A 17,632-nucleotide genomic window follows, 5' to 3' on the forward strand; every position below is an offset into this window, starting at 1 on the left:
AGACTTCCAGTCCAGTCTCTTCTTTAAAAACCTCCAGGGATGAAGCTCCCTCAACTTCTGGAGGCAACTTCTGTTCCATGGGTTGGTTGGAACAGCTTGTCTTTGAAAGAAGAGATTGGAGAGCCACCTGTCTGAAATGGTCTAGGGTCTCCTGCTTGAGCAGGGGGTTGGACTAGAAGACCTCCGAGGTCCCTTCTCACTCTATTCTTCTATGTTCTAAGGAGAAGGAAAGAAGAGGCCTAGAGGAGGAAGACATGAGGGGAGAGGGGGTTAGGGAGAAAAGGAGACCACTTGGACTTATAGGCCGCTTCGCAGGGCTTCCCAACCCTCTCTTGCCCCCAACAATCTGGGTCCTCATTTTGCTGACCTGGAAAAGGCAGAAGGCTGAGTCAGCTGAATGAAGCCTGGTGAGATACGAACTGCCAAATTGCAGGGAGCAGAAGGAGCCTGCAGTCCTGCACTCTAACCACTGCTGTGCCACCACGGCTCTTGGATGGATGGGGGATGGAAGGGAGGGAGGGGGGAGGGAGGGAGGAAGGAAGCAGGGAGGGAAGGAGGGACGGAGGGGAGGGTGGAAGGAGGGAGGGAGGCAGAGTGGAGGGGTGAGGAAGGAAGGAAGGAGGGAAGGAAGGGGAGGGAGGGAGGAGGGAGGGGAAGGAGGAGGAAAGGAAGGAAGGAGGGAGGGAGGGAGGGAGGGAAGGAAGGGAGGGGAAGGAGGAGGGAAGGAAGGAGGGAGGGGGAGGAGGGAAGGAGGAAGGAAGGAAATGAAGGAAGAAGGGAGGGAGGGGGAGGGAGGAGGAAGGAAGGAGGGAGGGAAGGAGGGAAGGGAGGGAGGGGAAGGAGGGAGGGAGGGAGGGAGGGAGGGAAGGAAGAAGGAAGAAGGGAGGGAGAGGGAAGGAAGGAGGAAGGAAGAAGGGAGCGAGGAGAGGGTAGGAAGGAAGGAGGAAGGAAGGAAGAAGGGAGGCAGAGGGGAGGGAGGGAGGAAGGAAGGAGGAAAGGAAGGGGAGGGAGGGGGAGGAGGGAAGGAAGGAGGAAGGGAGGGTGGGGTAGGGAGGAAGGAAGGAGGGAGGGGGAAGGAAGGAGGGAGGGGGAGGGAAGGAAGGATGGATGGAGGGAGTGAGGAGGGAAGGAAGAAGGAAGAAGGGAGGGAGAGGGAAGGAAGGAGGAAGGAAGAAGGGAGCGAGGGAGAGGGTAGGAAGGAAGGAGGAAGGAAGGAAGAAGGGAGGCAGAGGGAGAGGGAGGGAGGAAGGAAGGAGGAAAGGAAGGGGAGGGAGGGAGGGGAAGGAAGGAGGAAGGGAGGGTGGGGTAGGGAGGAAGGAAGGAGGGAGGAAGGAAGGATGGATGGAGGGAGTGAGGAGGGAAGGAAGAAGGGAGGGAGGGAGAGGGTAGGAAGGAAGGAAGAAGGGAGGGAGGGAGAGGGTAGGGAGGAAGGAGGGAGGGAGACAGAGGGAGGGAGGGAGGAAGGAAGGGAGGAGAGAAGGAGGGAGGAAGGAAGAAGGGAGGGAGGGAGAGGGTAGGGAGGAAGGAGGGAGGGGAGGCAGAGGGGAGGGAGGGAGGAAGGAAGGGAGGAGAGAAGGAGGGAGGAAGGAAGAAGGGAAGAAGGGAGAGAGGGAGGAAGGAAGGTGGGAGGGAGGGAGGGAGGGAGGGAGGGAAGTTCATTCTATGTTCCAAGCAGTGTTTCTCCACTTGTTTGGGGCTTCATCACTGGAGGTTTCTGGGAAGTGACTGGACAGCCATTTGTCTGGAATTGTATACAGCAAAGTTCCCCAACCTTTCTGGCTTTGTGGACCAGCGGTGGGGTGGAGGGAGAGGGGGTGGTTCCATGTCGAGGACCCCTGATGTAGAGTTTCCTGCCTGAGCAGGGGGTGGACTAGAAGACCTCTGCGTTCTTTTCTTATTCTACCTTCAGTCAATTCCCCATTCCAGACCTGAGAACGGAGCTCTGCGAACCAGAAGCACACCCACAAGGCTTAAGAACCCACAGCACAGACACAGAAACACTGCCAAACACAACAAGAATAAGTGCAAACACATCTGTGTGAACCAAGAAGTACTTTTTGCTTCTTTTTTGGTTAAAAAAAAACACAACATAAAATGAATGAGATTATAAACACGTGTTCTTTTTTCATAGCAATTTCCACATCTCCCCACCCCCCCCAAAAAAACCTCCCCCTTGCATTTAATTCTGGGTTTCTCCAAGGAGTGCAAAGGTTACCAGATGGGTAGGATCCTCCCACTTGTTTCTATGCTTCACCCCTGCGAGGTAGGCCAGTCTGAACGTGACCTTAAGACCTTTCAGAGTTGTGCATTTTGTTTTCCCTCCAATTCTAGCCATATTTCTGTAGGGGCCATTCAGGACTTTATTTTAAACCCCTCGGGAAAATTGTCGATGGAGATTCTCCGTCATGCAGGTCACGGTTGTCCCAGAGGTGCTTTTTCAAAGGTCAACTGGACTTCCTTTGTTTTCCTTTGAAGATGTTTCGCTTCTCAAGAATCGAAGGAGCTTCTTGGATGAGAAGCAAAACCAATAAAGCTGTTTGTTTTTTTATAAAAATGTTAAGAAACTTTGGATCCAAGTCTGCACGAATAAACGGTAATCCATCCTCAGGAGGAGGAGGAGGTGGTGAAGGAGAAGGAGCATAAGGAGAGAAGGAGGAGGTGGTGGTGAAGGAGAAGAAGGAGAAGAAGAGGAGGAGGAGGAGGAGGTGGTGAAGGAGAAGGAGAAGGAGAAGAAGAGGAGGAGGTGGTGGTGGTGAAGGAGAAGAAAGAGAAGGAGAAGGAGAAGAAGAGGAGGAGGAGGAGGTGAGGGAGAAGGAGGAAAAGGAGAGGAGGAGGTGGTGGTGGTGAAGAAGAAGGAGAAGAAGAGAAGGAGCTGATGAAGAAGGAGGAGGAGGAAGAGGAGAAGGAGGAAAAAAGAGGAGGAGGGTGAAGAAGAGGAGGAGGAGGAGAAGGGGGAGAAGAAAGGAGGAGGAGGAGGTCATCCATTCAATCATGTCTATGGAGCAGGAAGGAAAAAAGGGAAGGAGAAGAAAGAGAAGGAGGACGACTGTGGGGTCCTTGGTGCTCTCTGAGCTGGGTTGTTTCTTTGCTGATGTTTCATGACTCAACTAGGGAACATCATCAGTGCTAGAAGGGAGTTAGGTTTACAGAGGGGAAAGAAGGAAGGAAGGAAGGAAGGAAGGAAGGAAGGAAGGAAGGAAGGAAGGAAGGAAGGAAGGAAGGAAGGAAGGAAGGGGAGGAGGGACTGTGTGGTCCTCGGTGCTCTCTAAGGTTGGTTGTTTTCTTGCAGACGTTTCATTACCTGCCAAGGTAACACCATCAGTGCTAGATGGGAGTGGGGTTTGCTCTCTTTATATACACCAGTGGCTTGCCCTGTCAAGAGTGAAGGAGCAGAATTGGGCTTTGGGCGAAAATCCCGCTGGGATACTGGAGCTCCCGAACTACCAAGGAATGTTTTCAGCACCAGATCGGTCAGCTAGAAGAAGACCTAGAGAAACTCCAGAACTCCAGCACCTCAAGTCTCTGGTTTCACCGGACCTGAACCGCTGCTTGGACTGTGGTTCTCCAAGTAGAGGATCCCCAGTCCTTTTTCCTGAGCCCCACCGCCTCGGAGACCCTGCAGTTCCATGGACCACGTGCTGCTGGAGTCCACGGCGTCTTCGGAGGAGTTTTGAGAATCGGCGTCTTCTGATGAAAAACTCCCGTGTCTGGAGAGCTGGAAGTACTGGGCTCTCTCTCGCTTCTGAGGCCGTGGTGGGCCTCTCGCCAGTAGAGGGGCACAGGAGTGGCCTAGGGGTGGTAGAGTGTCCCCGGTTCCTGGCATTGGCTCGGCTTTGGGAGAAGAGGCAGAAGAACGACGCAAGGGAGAAGAATCCCAGGAGGCCCTCGGAGGTCTTCCGGAGGGCTCCTCTCCCAGATCCTGGTGGTCAAGCCCAGCCAATTCCAAGATGGTACCTGGAGAAGCTTCCTTGTGGCCTCTTACCTCCATATCTGAGGGCTTCTTCGGAGAGGAATCAATTCTGTCCGTGGTTTCTTTGGAGAATGGCTCCAGGTTGTTGGTGGCCTCCAACGTCTCATCAATGGTGAGGACATCGACTGGGATTGACGAAGATGAGTTAGGAGCGGAAGGGCTTCTCTTCTCCCCATAGTCTCCTGCCGTGATTCCCTTGGCCTCCTTGAGGCTGACCAGAAGGTCCTCCAGGATCCGCTTGGCTTCTTGGCTTCGTTCCAAGGCATCGCTCCAGATCAAGCAACCTTTTTCGCTGTGCAGGCTGGAGGCTTGGAGCTTCATCTGCTGGAACTTCTCCTCTGAAAAGTCCTCGGACATTCGCCGGAGAGCATCTTCGGTGTCCTTTTGGACCTCCACGGTGTTGGGGTCCTTCTCCCTGGCCTGCCACTGGGCCAGATGTTGCTTGCAGTCCAGGTGAAACGCCGTGACCTTGAAAAGACAAGAGGTCAACATCTGTTACTTACTCCATCAAAGGCCTCCCCTTTTGGTTTCCACACTATGTCGACAATAACAGTATTTTTATTGACAGTTAATATTAATCAGTGGAATGGGTTGCCTTCAGAATTTGTGGGGGAAGGTTTTCAAGGAGAGATTGGAAAGCCATTTGTCCAGAATAGTGTTGGGTCCAATTTTGAGGATTTTTTTGGACTGGAACTCCCAGAATTACCTAGCCTGCCATGAATAGGGGAGGGGAGGGGAGGGGAGGGAGGAGAGGAAAGGGTTGGAAAGAACCTCAGAGGTCTTCTAGTCCAACCCCCCGCTCAAGTAGGAGACCCCATGCTGTTTCACACAAATGGTTGCCCAATCTCTTCTTAAAAGTCTCCAGCGTTGGATGTCGACGTAGATATTTTAGTCATACAGGTCATAGTTGTCCCAAAAGTGCTTTTTTCAAGAGGCAACTGGACTTTTTCAAGAGGCAGCTGAAGAAACTTCTTGGATGAGAAGCAAAATGTCTTCAAAGAAAATCCAAAAAGTCCAGTTGCCTTTTAAAAAAATGTACCCTTGGGACCCCACCACCAACTTCTGTTGTGGTTAGCCGGCAGCAGGTGTGGATGGCTGAGGAGAGCGAGGACTCGGATGAGGGGCCGGCACCATCAGGGAGTGGATTGCTGCCTTCAGGGATGGTGCGGGCTGGCAGCAGCGATGAGGAGGTTCCCGAGGAGCCTGTGCCAAGTGTGCAGGAGCACAGGATGATTCATAGAAGAGAACAGCTGGAGCAGCACAGGCGACTCGGGAGTAAGGATGCAACGTAATGGCCCCTCCCTCCAGGGAATATAAGCCTGGTTTCAAAAGGTTTTTGCCTTTGCCGAAAGCAAAAACACTCTAAGGACCCAGCATTGTGTGTAGAGACTCTGGATTATCTGAAGAATTCTGTCAAGGCTTTTCTGGTTGGACTAATTGGCTGCAAGCCATCTTTTATCTGCAAGGAAGTTTATTTGTAGATTAAAGCTGTGAAGGTTTGAGTCTCTGCGTTTGTTTGATATTTTCTTGCTGGTAACAGGGTTGGGTCAGAACAACTTCTGAAGATAAGCCATTCCACGGATTATTTGTCCTCACCGTCATGAAATTCCTTTTTAATTTCAGGTTGCTTTTCTCCTGGATTAGTTCCCATCCATTGTTTCTTTCCTGCCTTCAGGTGCTTTGGAAAATAGATTGACTCCCTCTTCTCTGTGGCAGCCCTTCAAGTGCTAGAAGAAGCTATCATGGCTCCCCTGAGCCTTCTCGTTGTTAGGCTAGACATATCTAGTTCCTTTAGCTGTACACAATCATTTGTCAATTTGTAAAACATTCTTAGGCCAGTTTTGGAGTTGCCATAAATAATGTGGGGGGGGGATCTGAAGGAGCAGTAAGGCAGATTAAAACCAGAAGTACATTCCACGCTTATCTTACAAAGATTGTAGCTAGGCTACCGGATCTTCTGCCCAGGAAAATCCTTCATTGGAAGAAATGATTAGACTAACCGTGTTATTAAAAAACAGGGAAGAAGAAGAATATTTTACGATATGGAATATATGGTATAAATGATTTAAAAAAAAGGAGTAAAAATATTTTGTGAAAATGACTAAAGAAACTGCAAAGAAGAATAGGATATATGACATGTGTATGTATATATATATGTAAAGTATAATAATGTATAAAAAAATAAATAATGATGTGGGAAAATACCCGAACAAAGCTGAATACCATATATGTAAAGTAGTGTAGATAAATAAATAATGTACTTTAATAATATAATAAGTAAGGAATTAATAAATTAGCAACACATATACCTACGGTAAATGCACTCAACTGTTATTAAAGGACATGTACACTGCTATGATGCCGCTGTAAAATGTGAGAACTTGTTTCTCTTTTTTAAATTCTTGAAACATTGAATAAATAAATTTTAAAAAAAGAAAAGAAAATCCTTCATTGGAGAATCTGATTTATGACACACCCAAGGGGGAGAGAGGAAACAGGGTCACAGGTGTCTGTAAATTAAGGATGCCAGAGTTGACTTCATTTAGGTTAATGCCAGCATGTTGCTCCTAATAAATCTTTGGGATTCTTGTGATGCTTGAACTCGAGGCTCATGATTTCATGAGGGCCAGAACCCTGACACCATTTTTGACTGTTCTTCTACTTTATGAAGGCATTTTCTGATCTCACCTTGTCACAGAATCTGTAGAGGTCCAGGAAAGTCTCCAACTCTGCTTCTTTCATCTCCATGTCCATGTAGAACATGGTCAGCTTAGCTTGGAAAGCTCCCTTGGCTGCCTCAAAAGTGGCCATCTCAGGAAACTTGAACCCATGGATCTTGGCAGCTTCCTTGGATAAGGAGAGGCCCTGGTTGTAGTGAACCTGTGGGAGAAAGAAGGCAACTCATGGTTAGCCATCTACAACAAAGATGATTAGGGGACTGGAGGCTAAAACACATGAAGAACGGTTGCAGGAATTGGGTATGTCCAATTTAATGAAGAGAAGGACCAGGGGTGGCATGATAGCAGCCTTCCAATATTTGAGGGACTGCCCCAGAGAAGAGGGGATCAAGCTATTCTCCAAAGAGGGCAGGACAAGAAACAATGGATGGAAGCTAATCAAGGAGACAAGCTAGAGTCCTGCATCCAGTTTTGGTCACCACACTATAAAAAAGAGGTTGAGACTCTGGAAAGATTGCAGAGAAGAGCAACGAGGATGATTATTGGCCTGGAGGCTAAAACATATGAAGAACACTTGCAGGAACTGGGCATGGCTGGTCTAGTGAAGGACCAGGGGAGACAGGAGAGCATCTTCCAATATTTGAGGGGCTGCCACAGAGAGGAAGAAGGGGTCCAGCTATTCTCCAAAGCCCCTGAAGGCCAGACAAGGAAGAATGGATGGAAACTGAACAAGGAGAAATTCAACGTGGAAATAAGGAAAAACTTTCTGACAGGGAGAACCATCAACCGATGGAACAGAAGTTGCCTTCAGAAGTTGTGGGAGCTTCATCCCTGGAGGCTTTCAAGGAGAGACTGGACTCCCCTCAGTCAGAAATGGTACAGGGTCTCCTGCTTAGGCAGAGGGTTGGACTAGATGACCTACAAGGTCCTTTCCAACTCTTGTTAATTTATCTATATAAACAAAGGTATCGTGGTTGAGCTGGTAGTTGGTCTAGAAGACCTCCAAGCTCCCTTCCCATTCTGTTTTATTATACCCAGCGACCAAAAAGATCTGTGATCCATGAATGAAATGCCCATATCCAGAGGACTCCAGCAGATCCTTGCAGGGGGAGTATTGATCCTGAGTGATGCTAGAGATATTCCCAGAACTCATGGAGAAACAATGCTGAGCTATTGACCTTTGGTTCAATGTTCAACCAGACTCTCCCGAATTAAGAAGCCTGACAGAAAATCTATCTATCTCTACCATCTATCTATCTATCTATCTATCTATCTATCTATCTATCTATCTATCTATCTATCTATCTATCTATCTATCTATCCATCATCTATCTATTTATCCATCATCCATCTATCCATCCATTATCTATCTATCTATCCATCCATTATCTATCTATCTATCTATCTATCTATCTATCTATCTATCTATCTATCTCTATCTATCATCTATCCATCCATTCATCCATCATCTATCCATCCATCCATCATCTATCTATCTATCTATCCATCATCCATTTATCCATCCATCCATCCATTATTTATCTATCTATCTATCTATCCATCCATCCATCCATCATCTATCTATCTATCTATCTATCTATCTATCCATCATTATCTATCCCTGCTCTCATCTATCTATCTATCTATCTATCTATCTATCTATCTATCATCTATCATCTACCTATCTATCTATCTATCCATCCTCTATCTATCTATCTATCTATCTATCTATCTATCTATCTATCTATCTATCTATCTATCCATTCATCCATCATCTATCCATCCATCCATCATCTATCTATTTATCCATCATCCATCTATCCATCCATTATCTATCTATCTATCCATCCATTATCTATCTATCTATCTATCTATCTATCTATCTATCTATCTATCTATCATCTATCCATCCATTCATCCATCATCTATCCATCCATCCATCATCTATCTATCTATCTATCTATCTATCCATCATCCATTTATCCATCCATCCATCCATTATCTATCTATCTATCTATTATCTATCTATCTATCTATCTATCTATCTATCTATCTATCTATCTATCTATCTATCTATCTATCTATCTATCTATCTATCCATTCATCCATCATCTATCTATCTATCTATCTATCTATCTATCTATCTATCTATCTATCTATCTATCTATCCATCTATTTCTCAAATGTCTCACTTAGCAACAAAAATTCTGGGCTCCATTGCAATCATAAGTCGAGGACTACCTGTACAGAGGCTGAAAAATTGGAAAAATCCAAGAGTTTCAGGCATGTTAGGCAGATTTGACTTGGAACGAATCTCCCTGTCAGACAGAATTTAGATCAGGGAAGGAACGGAGTCAGTGCCTGGTTAATTCTGGGCAGGAGAACTGAAGCCCTGGAGGAAGAGAGAAGAGACTTTGCAGAACAAACCATTTCTTCAAAGCAGGGAGAAAAAAATATATATATTCCCCAAATTAAAAAGTGACTTTTTTAGAATACGCTATCAATGTTAACCAAAGAAAAGAGGGAAATTAAAGCCTTGGGCGAAATGCTTCGAAAGAAGAACTCGTTACGGAAATAAAAACGGAAACGAGAAAGTCCCGGTTAAAAAAAAAATGAAGCTTAGATCCAGGTCGTCCTTGACTTACAGCAACAACGGGGGACTGGAATTTCCCTTGTAAAGCAAGAGGGGCATCAACTCATAAAATATTTCTCTGGTCTTTTTAGAGTGGCCAAGAGAAAGGGAGAGGGGAGCAACATGGCAGCTTGCAAACTGAAAGTGCATTCCAGAAATGTTTTCAAAGATAGGAACTAGGTGACTGAAGTTTCTGCCGAGACAAAATTCTAACTGGAGTGTATGATGGATGACTCTGGGCTAGGGAGGTGTCCCATTGGAGGATAGGAATTATGATACACCCAGGGGGAAGGGGGAAACCAGGGTCAAGGGTGACAATGAATTATGTGTCTCAGAGTCGGCTAAACCCAGGCAGTTCCGGACATGTTAACTCCCAATAAATCCTTTTTAAGTTTTGGAAGTTTGGCTCGAGACTCATGAATTAAACGGGGGTCACTGCCAGAATCCTGACAACTCACCTATGGAGGGTGGCAGTCACAACAACGGAAACGTTAGAATACGCATGTTGGATTCCATCCTAACTTACCGTGGCTTCTTTGAAAAAGTCCTTAAACCGCCTGTAGGACTCTTCCGTTTTCTCTAGGCTGCCTTCCGCCAATCCCATCATGCTCAGCTCTGGTTCTCCTTCTTCATCAATCCACAAAGTGACCTGAAGGAAGAAGCAACAGAAGAGAGAGAGAGAAAAAAACAAAACCTCTTTCTCTGGACAAGGACTTGCTTTGAAATTGAGCCAAGCACACAACGGTTTTAGCCAGGTCACTTCGCCTGATGCTCCGTTTCTAGAGAACGCGAAGCCCACTTGGGCCAGTCTTAGATTTCTTCTTGTCATTTGGGGCTTTGTTTGTCCTACCAAGAGGCCTGGAGGCGAAAGCAAACAAAGAACAGCTGCAGGATTTGGGTTTGCCCAGTCTAAAGAAAAGAAGAACTAGGGGGTGACATGACAGCTGAATTCTAGTATCTGAGGGGCTGCCCCAAAAAAGAAGAGGGGGGTCCGCCTATTCTCCAAAGCACCAGAAGGCAGGACAAGAAACGATGGATGGAAACTCATCAAGGAGAGAAGCAACCTGGAATTAAGGAGGAATTTCCTAACAGGAAGGACAATTAACCAGTGGAACAGCTTGCCACCAGAAACTGTGGGCTCTCCATCACTGGAGGTTTTGAAGAAGAAAATGGACAGTCACTTGTCTGAAATAGTATAGATTCTCTTGCTTGAGCAGGGGGCGGGACTAGAAGACCCCTGGGGTCCCTTTCAGATCATTCATTCATTCACAGTGATGGGAGTACCCAGAACTTCTTGAAGCAAGCCGTTCCACTGATTATTCTCCCTGTCAGAAAGTTTCTCCTTATTTCCAGGTTGAATCTCTCCTTGTTCAGTTTCCATCCATTATTCCTTGTCTGGCCTTCAGGTGCCTTGGAGTATAGATTGACCCCTTCCTCCTCTCTGGGCAGCCCCTCAAATATTGGAAGACACCCTCCTGTCTCCCCTGGTCCTTCTCTTCACCAGACTAGCCAGGCCCAGTTCCTGCAACCGTTCATCGTATGTTTTAGTCTCCAGTCCCCTCATCATCCTGGTTGCTCTTCTCTGCACTCTTTCTAGAGTCTCAAATCTCTTTTTTATAGTGTGGTGACCAAAACTGGATGCAGGACTCTAGCTTCTCTCCTTGGTTAGCTTCCATCCATTGTTTCTTGTCCTGCCCTCTTTGGAGAATAGCTTGACTCCCTCTTCTTTGAGGCGGACTTCAAATATTGGAAGGCTGCTCTCCTGTCTCCCCTGGTCCTTCTCTTCCCTAGACTAGCCAGGCCCAGTTGCTGCAATTCCATTCTTCATATGTTTGAGCCTCCAGTCCCCTCATCATCCTGGTTGCTCTTCTCTGTACTTTCTCTAGAGTCTCAACATCTTTTTTTATAGTGTGGTGACCAAAACTGGATGCAGGACTCTAGGTGTGGCCTTACTAAGGCTTTATAGAGTGGTATTAGTCCCTCCCTTGATCTTGGCTGTATCCCTCTGTTAATACAACTTAGGATTGCGTTGGCTTTTTTGAGTGACGCCACATGAACAAGGAAAGGATGGAAAGGCTGAACGGATGAGCACAATGGGATGTAACCAGCATTGGACGCAGTTTAGTTGCAGCCTTCACTTACCTGGTGAAATTCTTCCTCAAGTTCCCGGATCTTCTTGAGGAACTCCAAGTGCTCCAGGCAACCGTTGGATTTGGTCACCAGTGTGTGAACTTCTTCCTCCACCAGGTTGTAGACTGCCAAGGTGCTCTCAAAACTGCGCCTAACAAACACACACATGATGAGGGGACTGGAGGCTGAAACATGCGACGAACGGTTGCAGGAACTGAACGTGGCTGGTCTAGGGAACAGAAGGACCAGGGGAGCCACAGGAGAGCATCTTCCAATATTTGAGGGGATGCCCCAGAGGTGCTATTCAACCAGTTTGCACCTATTTGGGAGAACCGGTAGTGGTTATTTGGCATGGGTCGCCGAACAGGTGGCGACCCCTGGCTGGCCACGCCCCCAACCTGGTCGCCCGGTCGCTCACTTGCCCCGATTGCTCTCCTAGCTTTCCGTTCCCCATGTCCTCTTTCTTCCCGGGGGGGGGGAAAGGAGGAAAGGCATGGACACTGCAAGTATCCTTTCCCCTTGTGAGTTAAAAGTGCCTAGAATGAGAGAGAGTGCAGGGTGACAGAGGGGGACAATGGGATATTGATTGTTGGTGGGCAAGTTAAGGAAGAAGATTGGTATGAGTTGTCCTTGACTTATGGCCTCCATTGAACCAAAATTTGCCACTCAAGGTCCCTTGAGTGAAATGGAGAAGGCCAGGAGCCATGCATGGGATCTCCTCTTCCTCCCTCTTCCTCCTCCTCCTCCTCCTCCTCCTCCACTCTTTGGAAAAACTCCCTCCCTTCTAGCACTGATGATGTTCCCTAGTTGGGTCATGAAATATCTGCAAGAAAACAACCAAGCTCAGAGAGAACCAAGGACCCCACAGTCCTCCTCCTCCTCCTCTTCCTTCCTGCAAATTCTTCTCCCTTCCAGCACTGATATTACCTAGTTGGGTCATGAAATGTCTGCAAGGAAACAACCAACCCTGTTACTCCAAGAGCATCAAAGACCCCACAGTCCTCCTCCTACGCCCCCCGCTAAACCCACCTCCCTTCTAGCACTGGTGATGTTCCCTAGTTGGGTCATGAAAGGTCTGCAATGAAACCACCCAGCTGAGAGAGCACCAAGGACCTCACAGCCCTCCTCCTCTTCCTTCCTTCCTTCCTTCCTTCCTTCCTTCCTTCCTTCCTTCCTTCCTTCCTTCCTTCCTTCCTTCCTTCCTTCCTTTCCTCCTCCTCCTCCTCCTCCTTTTGAGAACTGCCCTGAGGACTTGGCTTTCCTACCGGACATCAGGAGTGAAGCCGAGCCGGGTGGCCTCCTTCCGCAGCCTGGCCAGGGTGGCCCCTCCTTCCCTCTGCAAGCTGACCAGCTGGGCATCACGCAGAACGTCCTGCATGAGCTGCTGGTGCCGGTTGACTTGGCGCTCCACCGCCTGCGGGAGAAGCCAAACGCTTAGCCAAGTTCATGCAAGTGTCTTTGAGGCCCACGACGCTCCTAAATTGTGCTGGCCGTTCAGCGATTCACGCGCGGGGTTGCCTCGCTCGATGAGCCCAATCCCTGCTCTCCCTGTTGGAGTCCTTAAGTGAGCACACGAGTCGTTTAAGTGGAGCATGGGGTGCCTAAGGGGGGGGACGAGGTCTATGGCAAGCTCGGGTCCACCTACCGTTCCCTTCCCAACTCCCATGGGGTCTGTCTGGTCCTTCCCCGTCTCCTGGGGGGTCACCCTGGCTCCACTTTCTGCCCTGCCGTCCTTGGGCCTGCTTTCCACTCCCCCGGGTCCCACATACCGCCTCACCATTGGTAGCTCAGGGGTGAATTGTGGGGTCCTTGGTGCTCTCTGGGCCTGGGGAGGGGGTTTCTAGCAGAGGTTTCAAGACCCAACTAGGGAACAGCGTCAGGGCTAGAGGGGAGAGGGGTTTATGGAAAGGAGGAGGAGGAGAACTGTGAAGTGCTTGGTGCTGTCTGAGCTGGGTGATTTCCTTGCAGACATTTCATGTCCCAACTAGGGAATACCATCAGGGCTGAATGTTGGCTCATGAAACATCTGCAACAAAACGACCAAGCTCAGAAAGCACCAAGGGCCTTACAGTCCTCCTCCTCCTCCTCCCCCTCCTCCTCCTCTCTCCAAACCCCCCTCCTTCTAGCACTGATGATGTTCCCTAGTTGGGCCATGAAACATCTGCAACAAAAGTTCCACCAAGCTCAGAGAGCACCAAGGACTCCACAGCATTCTTCTTACAGTCCTCCTCCTCCTCCTCCTCCCTCTCTCCTCCTCCTCCCTCCTTCCCTCTCCACATATCTCTCCTTCTAGCACTGATGATGTTTCCTAGTTGGGCCATGAAACATCTGCAAGAAAACCACCAAGTTCAGAGAGCACCAAGGACCCCAAAGTCGTCGTCCTCCTCCTCCTCCTCCTCTCTGCAAACCCCACTCCCTCCTGGCACTGATGACGTTGCCTAGTTGGGTCATGAAATGTGTGCAAGAAAACAACCAGGCTCAGAGAGCACCACGAACTTCACAGTCATCCTCCTCCTCCTGCTCCTGCTCCTCCCTCCGTTCGTAGCCCTGATGATGTTCCCTAGTTGGGCCAGTTGACCATGAAACGTGTGCAAGAAAACCACCAGGCTCAGAGAGCACCCTTACAGTCCTCCTCCTCCTCCTCCTCCTGAACCTCCTTCCCTTCTAGCACTGATGAGATTACCTAATTTAGTTCATGAAACGTCTGCAAGAAAACCACCCAGCTCAGAGAGCCCCCAAGGACCCCACAGAGACGAATTCAGCCCTTCAACGCCAGGAAAAGGTGCAGACCACGAAGCCCAGCCGATGCGTGCCCTCCAACCTCCAACCCCCCAGTAAGACCCCACCTCCGTACCTGCAAGGTTTCCAGGTCCTCTTCCTTCTCCAGCTCCTGCGTGGTGGTCCGTAACAACTCGGAGGCCTTTTTGAGACCACCGACAAAATGATGGGCTTTCTAGGAGGAGAGATGGACAAAGACATTTTGTCACAATGGAGGTTGTGTCAAGGGTATTATTCATGAATAATGAGAGCCAATGAGAGCTGAGTTAGGGCTGAAACTGAAAGAGGCAATCCGGGCGTTGTTTGTCTCTGTTCTGTGCTCAGCTCTAAAGTGAAAGAGAAACTGACTTGCTTGCCTGCCTGCTGAACCGATGTCTGTTTCTGAGCTCCTGGGTTGCTTGTTCCGCTCTGAACCTGTAACATGTCTGCTTCTGTTTGAGTTTGCTCCATGCTGTAAGAAATCTACAACTGGTATTGTAAAATTTACTTTATATGTTTATAAAGAAGTTAAATGAAGCCTCAGCCATCTGTGTTTACTTTTCTGGTGCTGAATTTACATTGCGATACTCTGAACAGGAAGGAAGGAAGGAAGGAAGGAAGGAAGGAAGGAAGGAAGGAAGGAAGGAAGGAAGGAAGGAAGGAAGGAAGGAAGGAAGGAAGGATGAACAGGATGCAGGCCTATAGATCGGTTGGCTGGTGGCCAGGTGGCATCTGGACAAAGCGAGGGGTCGCTACGGAGGACAATCAGGATGATACAACTACGTGGTCCCGATTAAAGATGGGAAGATGACCGGAGGCCTCTGGGCCACAGACTCTTCTACACAGAGATGCCAATCTCCAAGCAACTCCTTGTATGTCTCCTCCTGACACAACGACTTGCATCCACCTACACCTGGTTTTTCCATCTGCTACAAGCTCTTCCTCACCCAAAGCCTTCAAGCAGAGCATTCTGCATTGGAGGTTGGTTTGGCCTGGTGGTTAAGGCAGTAGGCTAGAAAGTGGGACATAGTGAGTTCTAGCCCCGCCTTAGGCATGAAAACCACTTGGATGACTTTGGGCTGATCACCAGGAGACCGTGAGTTCTAGTCCTGCATTAGGCATGAAAACCAACTAGGTGACTTTGGGCCAATCATCTGCATAATGTGAGTTCTAGTCCCACCTTTGGCATGAAAGCTGGCCAGGTGATTTTGGGCCAATCAGCAGGAGACAGTGAGTTCTAGTCCCGCTTTAGGCATGAAAACCAGCTCTTTGGGCCAATCATCTGCATAATGTGAGTTCTAGTCCCACCTTAGGCATGGAAGCCAACTGGATAACTGGGCCGATCACCAGGAGACGGCGAGTTCTAGTCCCACTTTAGTCATAAAAGCTGGGTGATTTTGGGAATCACCAGGAAAAGCCCACTGGGTGACTTTAGGCCCAATCACCAGGAGAGAGTGAGTTCTAGTCCTGCCTTAGACATGCAGGACACTGGATGACTTCGGACCAGTCCCTTTCTCTCTGCCCAACCTGCTTCACAAGGTTGTTTTTGTGGGGAAAATAGAAGGACGAAAATATGTCGGATATGTTTACCCCCTTGAATTATTTGTCAAAATAATAAAGGCAGGATACAAAAACCAACAGAGAATTAAATTGTGTTTGAAGGCAAGGAGATCGCCTACCAGGTCTGAGCCATGGGACAAGGTGGCTGTGGGGGAGGCCTGGAATTTTGAGGCTGAAAGCCACAAAAAGGACTACAATCTTTGAGATAAATCAAACAAGGCAATTGAACAGGAGGTGTCTTCAGGTCCAAAAAGCCAAGACGGTGAGAGGAAAACTCCACCTGATTTTAATCCGTGTGGCACATCTTGAAAATTAGTACCTGCTCTGACCTGGGCTTCCCAAGATCATGAAGCCGATTCCTTATCCCGATAAAACCCCTTTTATTTAGGTTCAAGGGAATTCCTCTTCAGCAAAGTCCCAGCAAACAGTCCTCCATGAGATTTCACAACTACAGACAATGATCAGGCTGGGAGAGTTGCCAGGCCAAAAGCTTCCAAACGCCATGCTGTAGCAGCAATCAGGAACAGATCTTCACCCTCATGAATTGAACTAATTGTCTCTTGCAAACCCCACTCCCCTTTCGCTCCTCTTTATTCCCTATGGGAGGGGCCATTCACCTGAGCCTTTACTCCCAAGTCGACCCTTATTCCTTAGTTATTCCCTTCTCCTGGCAGCTCTGTGCATGCACAAACTGGGAACAGGCTCCAGCTGTTCTTCTTCCCCACAGATCTCCGACTCCAAAGGCAGCTGATAACTGTCAGACGGCCCTATCTTCACCTCTGCCTCTGATGCAGAACCCTCGTCAGAACCTCCCCCAGACTCCAGGACTGGCCCAGGTTCCCCTCCAACCTCCTCACTGTCCAAGTTTGCGGCCAGTTCCGCTGGCGGACCACAACAATATCAAGGTAGAATCTCAATCACACCATGCCAGCTGCCATCTTGACTTTTTTGGACTACCTCACATGGACGCTTCTTGTCGTCAAAACCCAAGGAGAAATGTTTGCCCCCCTGAGACACCTCCCCAAATGTAGAAAAGGCAGGAGAAGAGGATACCTGGAAGAACTGCACCCATTCCCTGTGGTTGTAGGGGAAGTGACCATCAAAGGCCTGGGTCAGCTGGCTATTGTCCACGTGGCGGGTCAAAGCTTTCGGAGAAGTCACGGTCTCCACCTGCAGGTAAGACATGGAGAGATGGTCAACCTCAGCTTGGAGAAACAGTTACACAGCTCAACCCACCTCGCAAATGTCAGCATTCCTGTTCTGACCCAAACTGTTCCAAGGAAACAAACACAAAATGGAGGTAACAGCAAAATCTTTTAATGATTCTTTACGAATTCTGTTCCTTCCCGGTTAAAAGGCTGTTTCAAAGTAAGAAATAAGAAAGAGCCTTGCCAAGGTGGTGCAAGGCTGCCAAGAACAACAGATAAAGTTGCCAAGAAATATTTGAAACACAAAGAGTCTCCAAACACCAACCAAGAGAGTACAAGCTTTTACAAGGCTTGAGTGCAAAAACGTCTTTGCTTCCTGCAAAGGACTCCGGTTTCTCAGCTGGCTTTTATCTCCTCAGGGAGGGGCCATTACCTTGAAGCCTTACTCCCGAGTCGCCCGTGCTGCTGCAGCTGCTTTTTCCTTCAAGTAGCCCTGCGCACACATGCGCTGGGCACAGGCTCCTCGGGGGCCTCTTCCTCACTGCTGCCAGCCCCCACAATCTCCAAAGGCAGCATTCCACCGCGTGGTGTTCCTGGCCCCATCCCTGCGTCACACGCAGGCCCCTCACCTGAGTCCTCGCTCTCCGAGACCTCAGCCATCTACACCTGCTGCCGGCGAACCACAACAGTCCCAACTCACCAACTCCAAAGCCATAAACTCCGGACAGGCATTTCTCAAAGTCCCATTTTGTAGAGT

General features: G+C 48.6%; 1 protein-coding gene across 1 annotated transcript in view; it reads right to left on the bottom strand.

Moving 5' to 3' along the window:
• Positions 1 to 2,099: 2,099 nt before the first annotated feature.
• The window catches only part of KIAA1755 (KIAA1755 ortholog), a 49,535-nt gene continuing 34,002 nt past the window's right edge, over positions 2,100 to 17,632 (bottom strand). Inside the window, exons 11-15 of the mRNA XM_087958972.1 lie at positions 12,676 to 12,824; positions 11,423 to 11,561; positions 9,807 to 9,929; positions 6,659 to 6,850; positions 2,100 to 4,438 (exon numbers count right to left, since the gene is read on the bottom strand). Of these exons, the coding sequence (XP_087815098.1) occupies positions 3,515 to 4,438; positions 6,659 to 6,850; positions 9,807 to 9,929; positions 11,423 to 11,561; positions 12,676 to 12,824 (1,527 nt within the window). The 3' untranslated portion in view covers positions 2,100 to 3,514. The remainder of the gene's footprint in view (positions 4,439 to 6,658; positions 6,851 to 9,806; positions 9,930 to 11,422; positions 11,562 to 12,675; positions 12,825 to 17,632) is intronic.

Source organism: Notechis scutatus, chromosome 3, assembly GCF_049901735.1.
Source record: "Notechis scutatus isolate UNSWTSFEM ecotype Mainland chromosome 3, rNotScu1.2, whole genome shotgun sequence".
Taxonomy (NCBI): Eukaryota; Metazoa; Chordata; class Lepidosauria; order Squamata; family Elapidae; genus Notechis; species Notechis scutatus.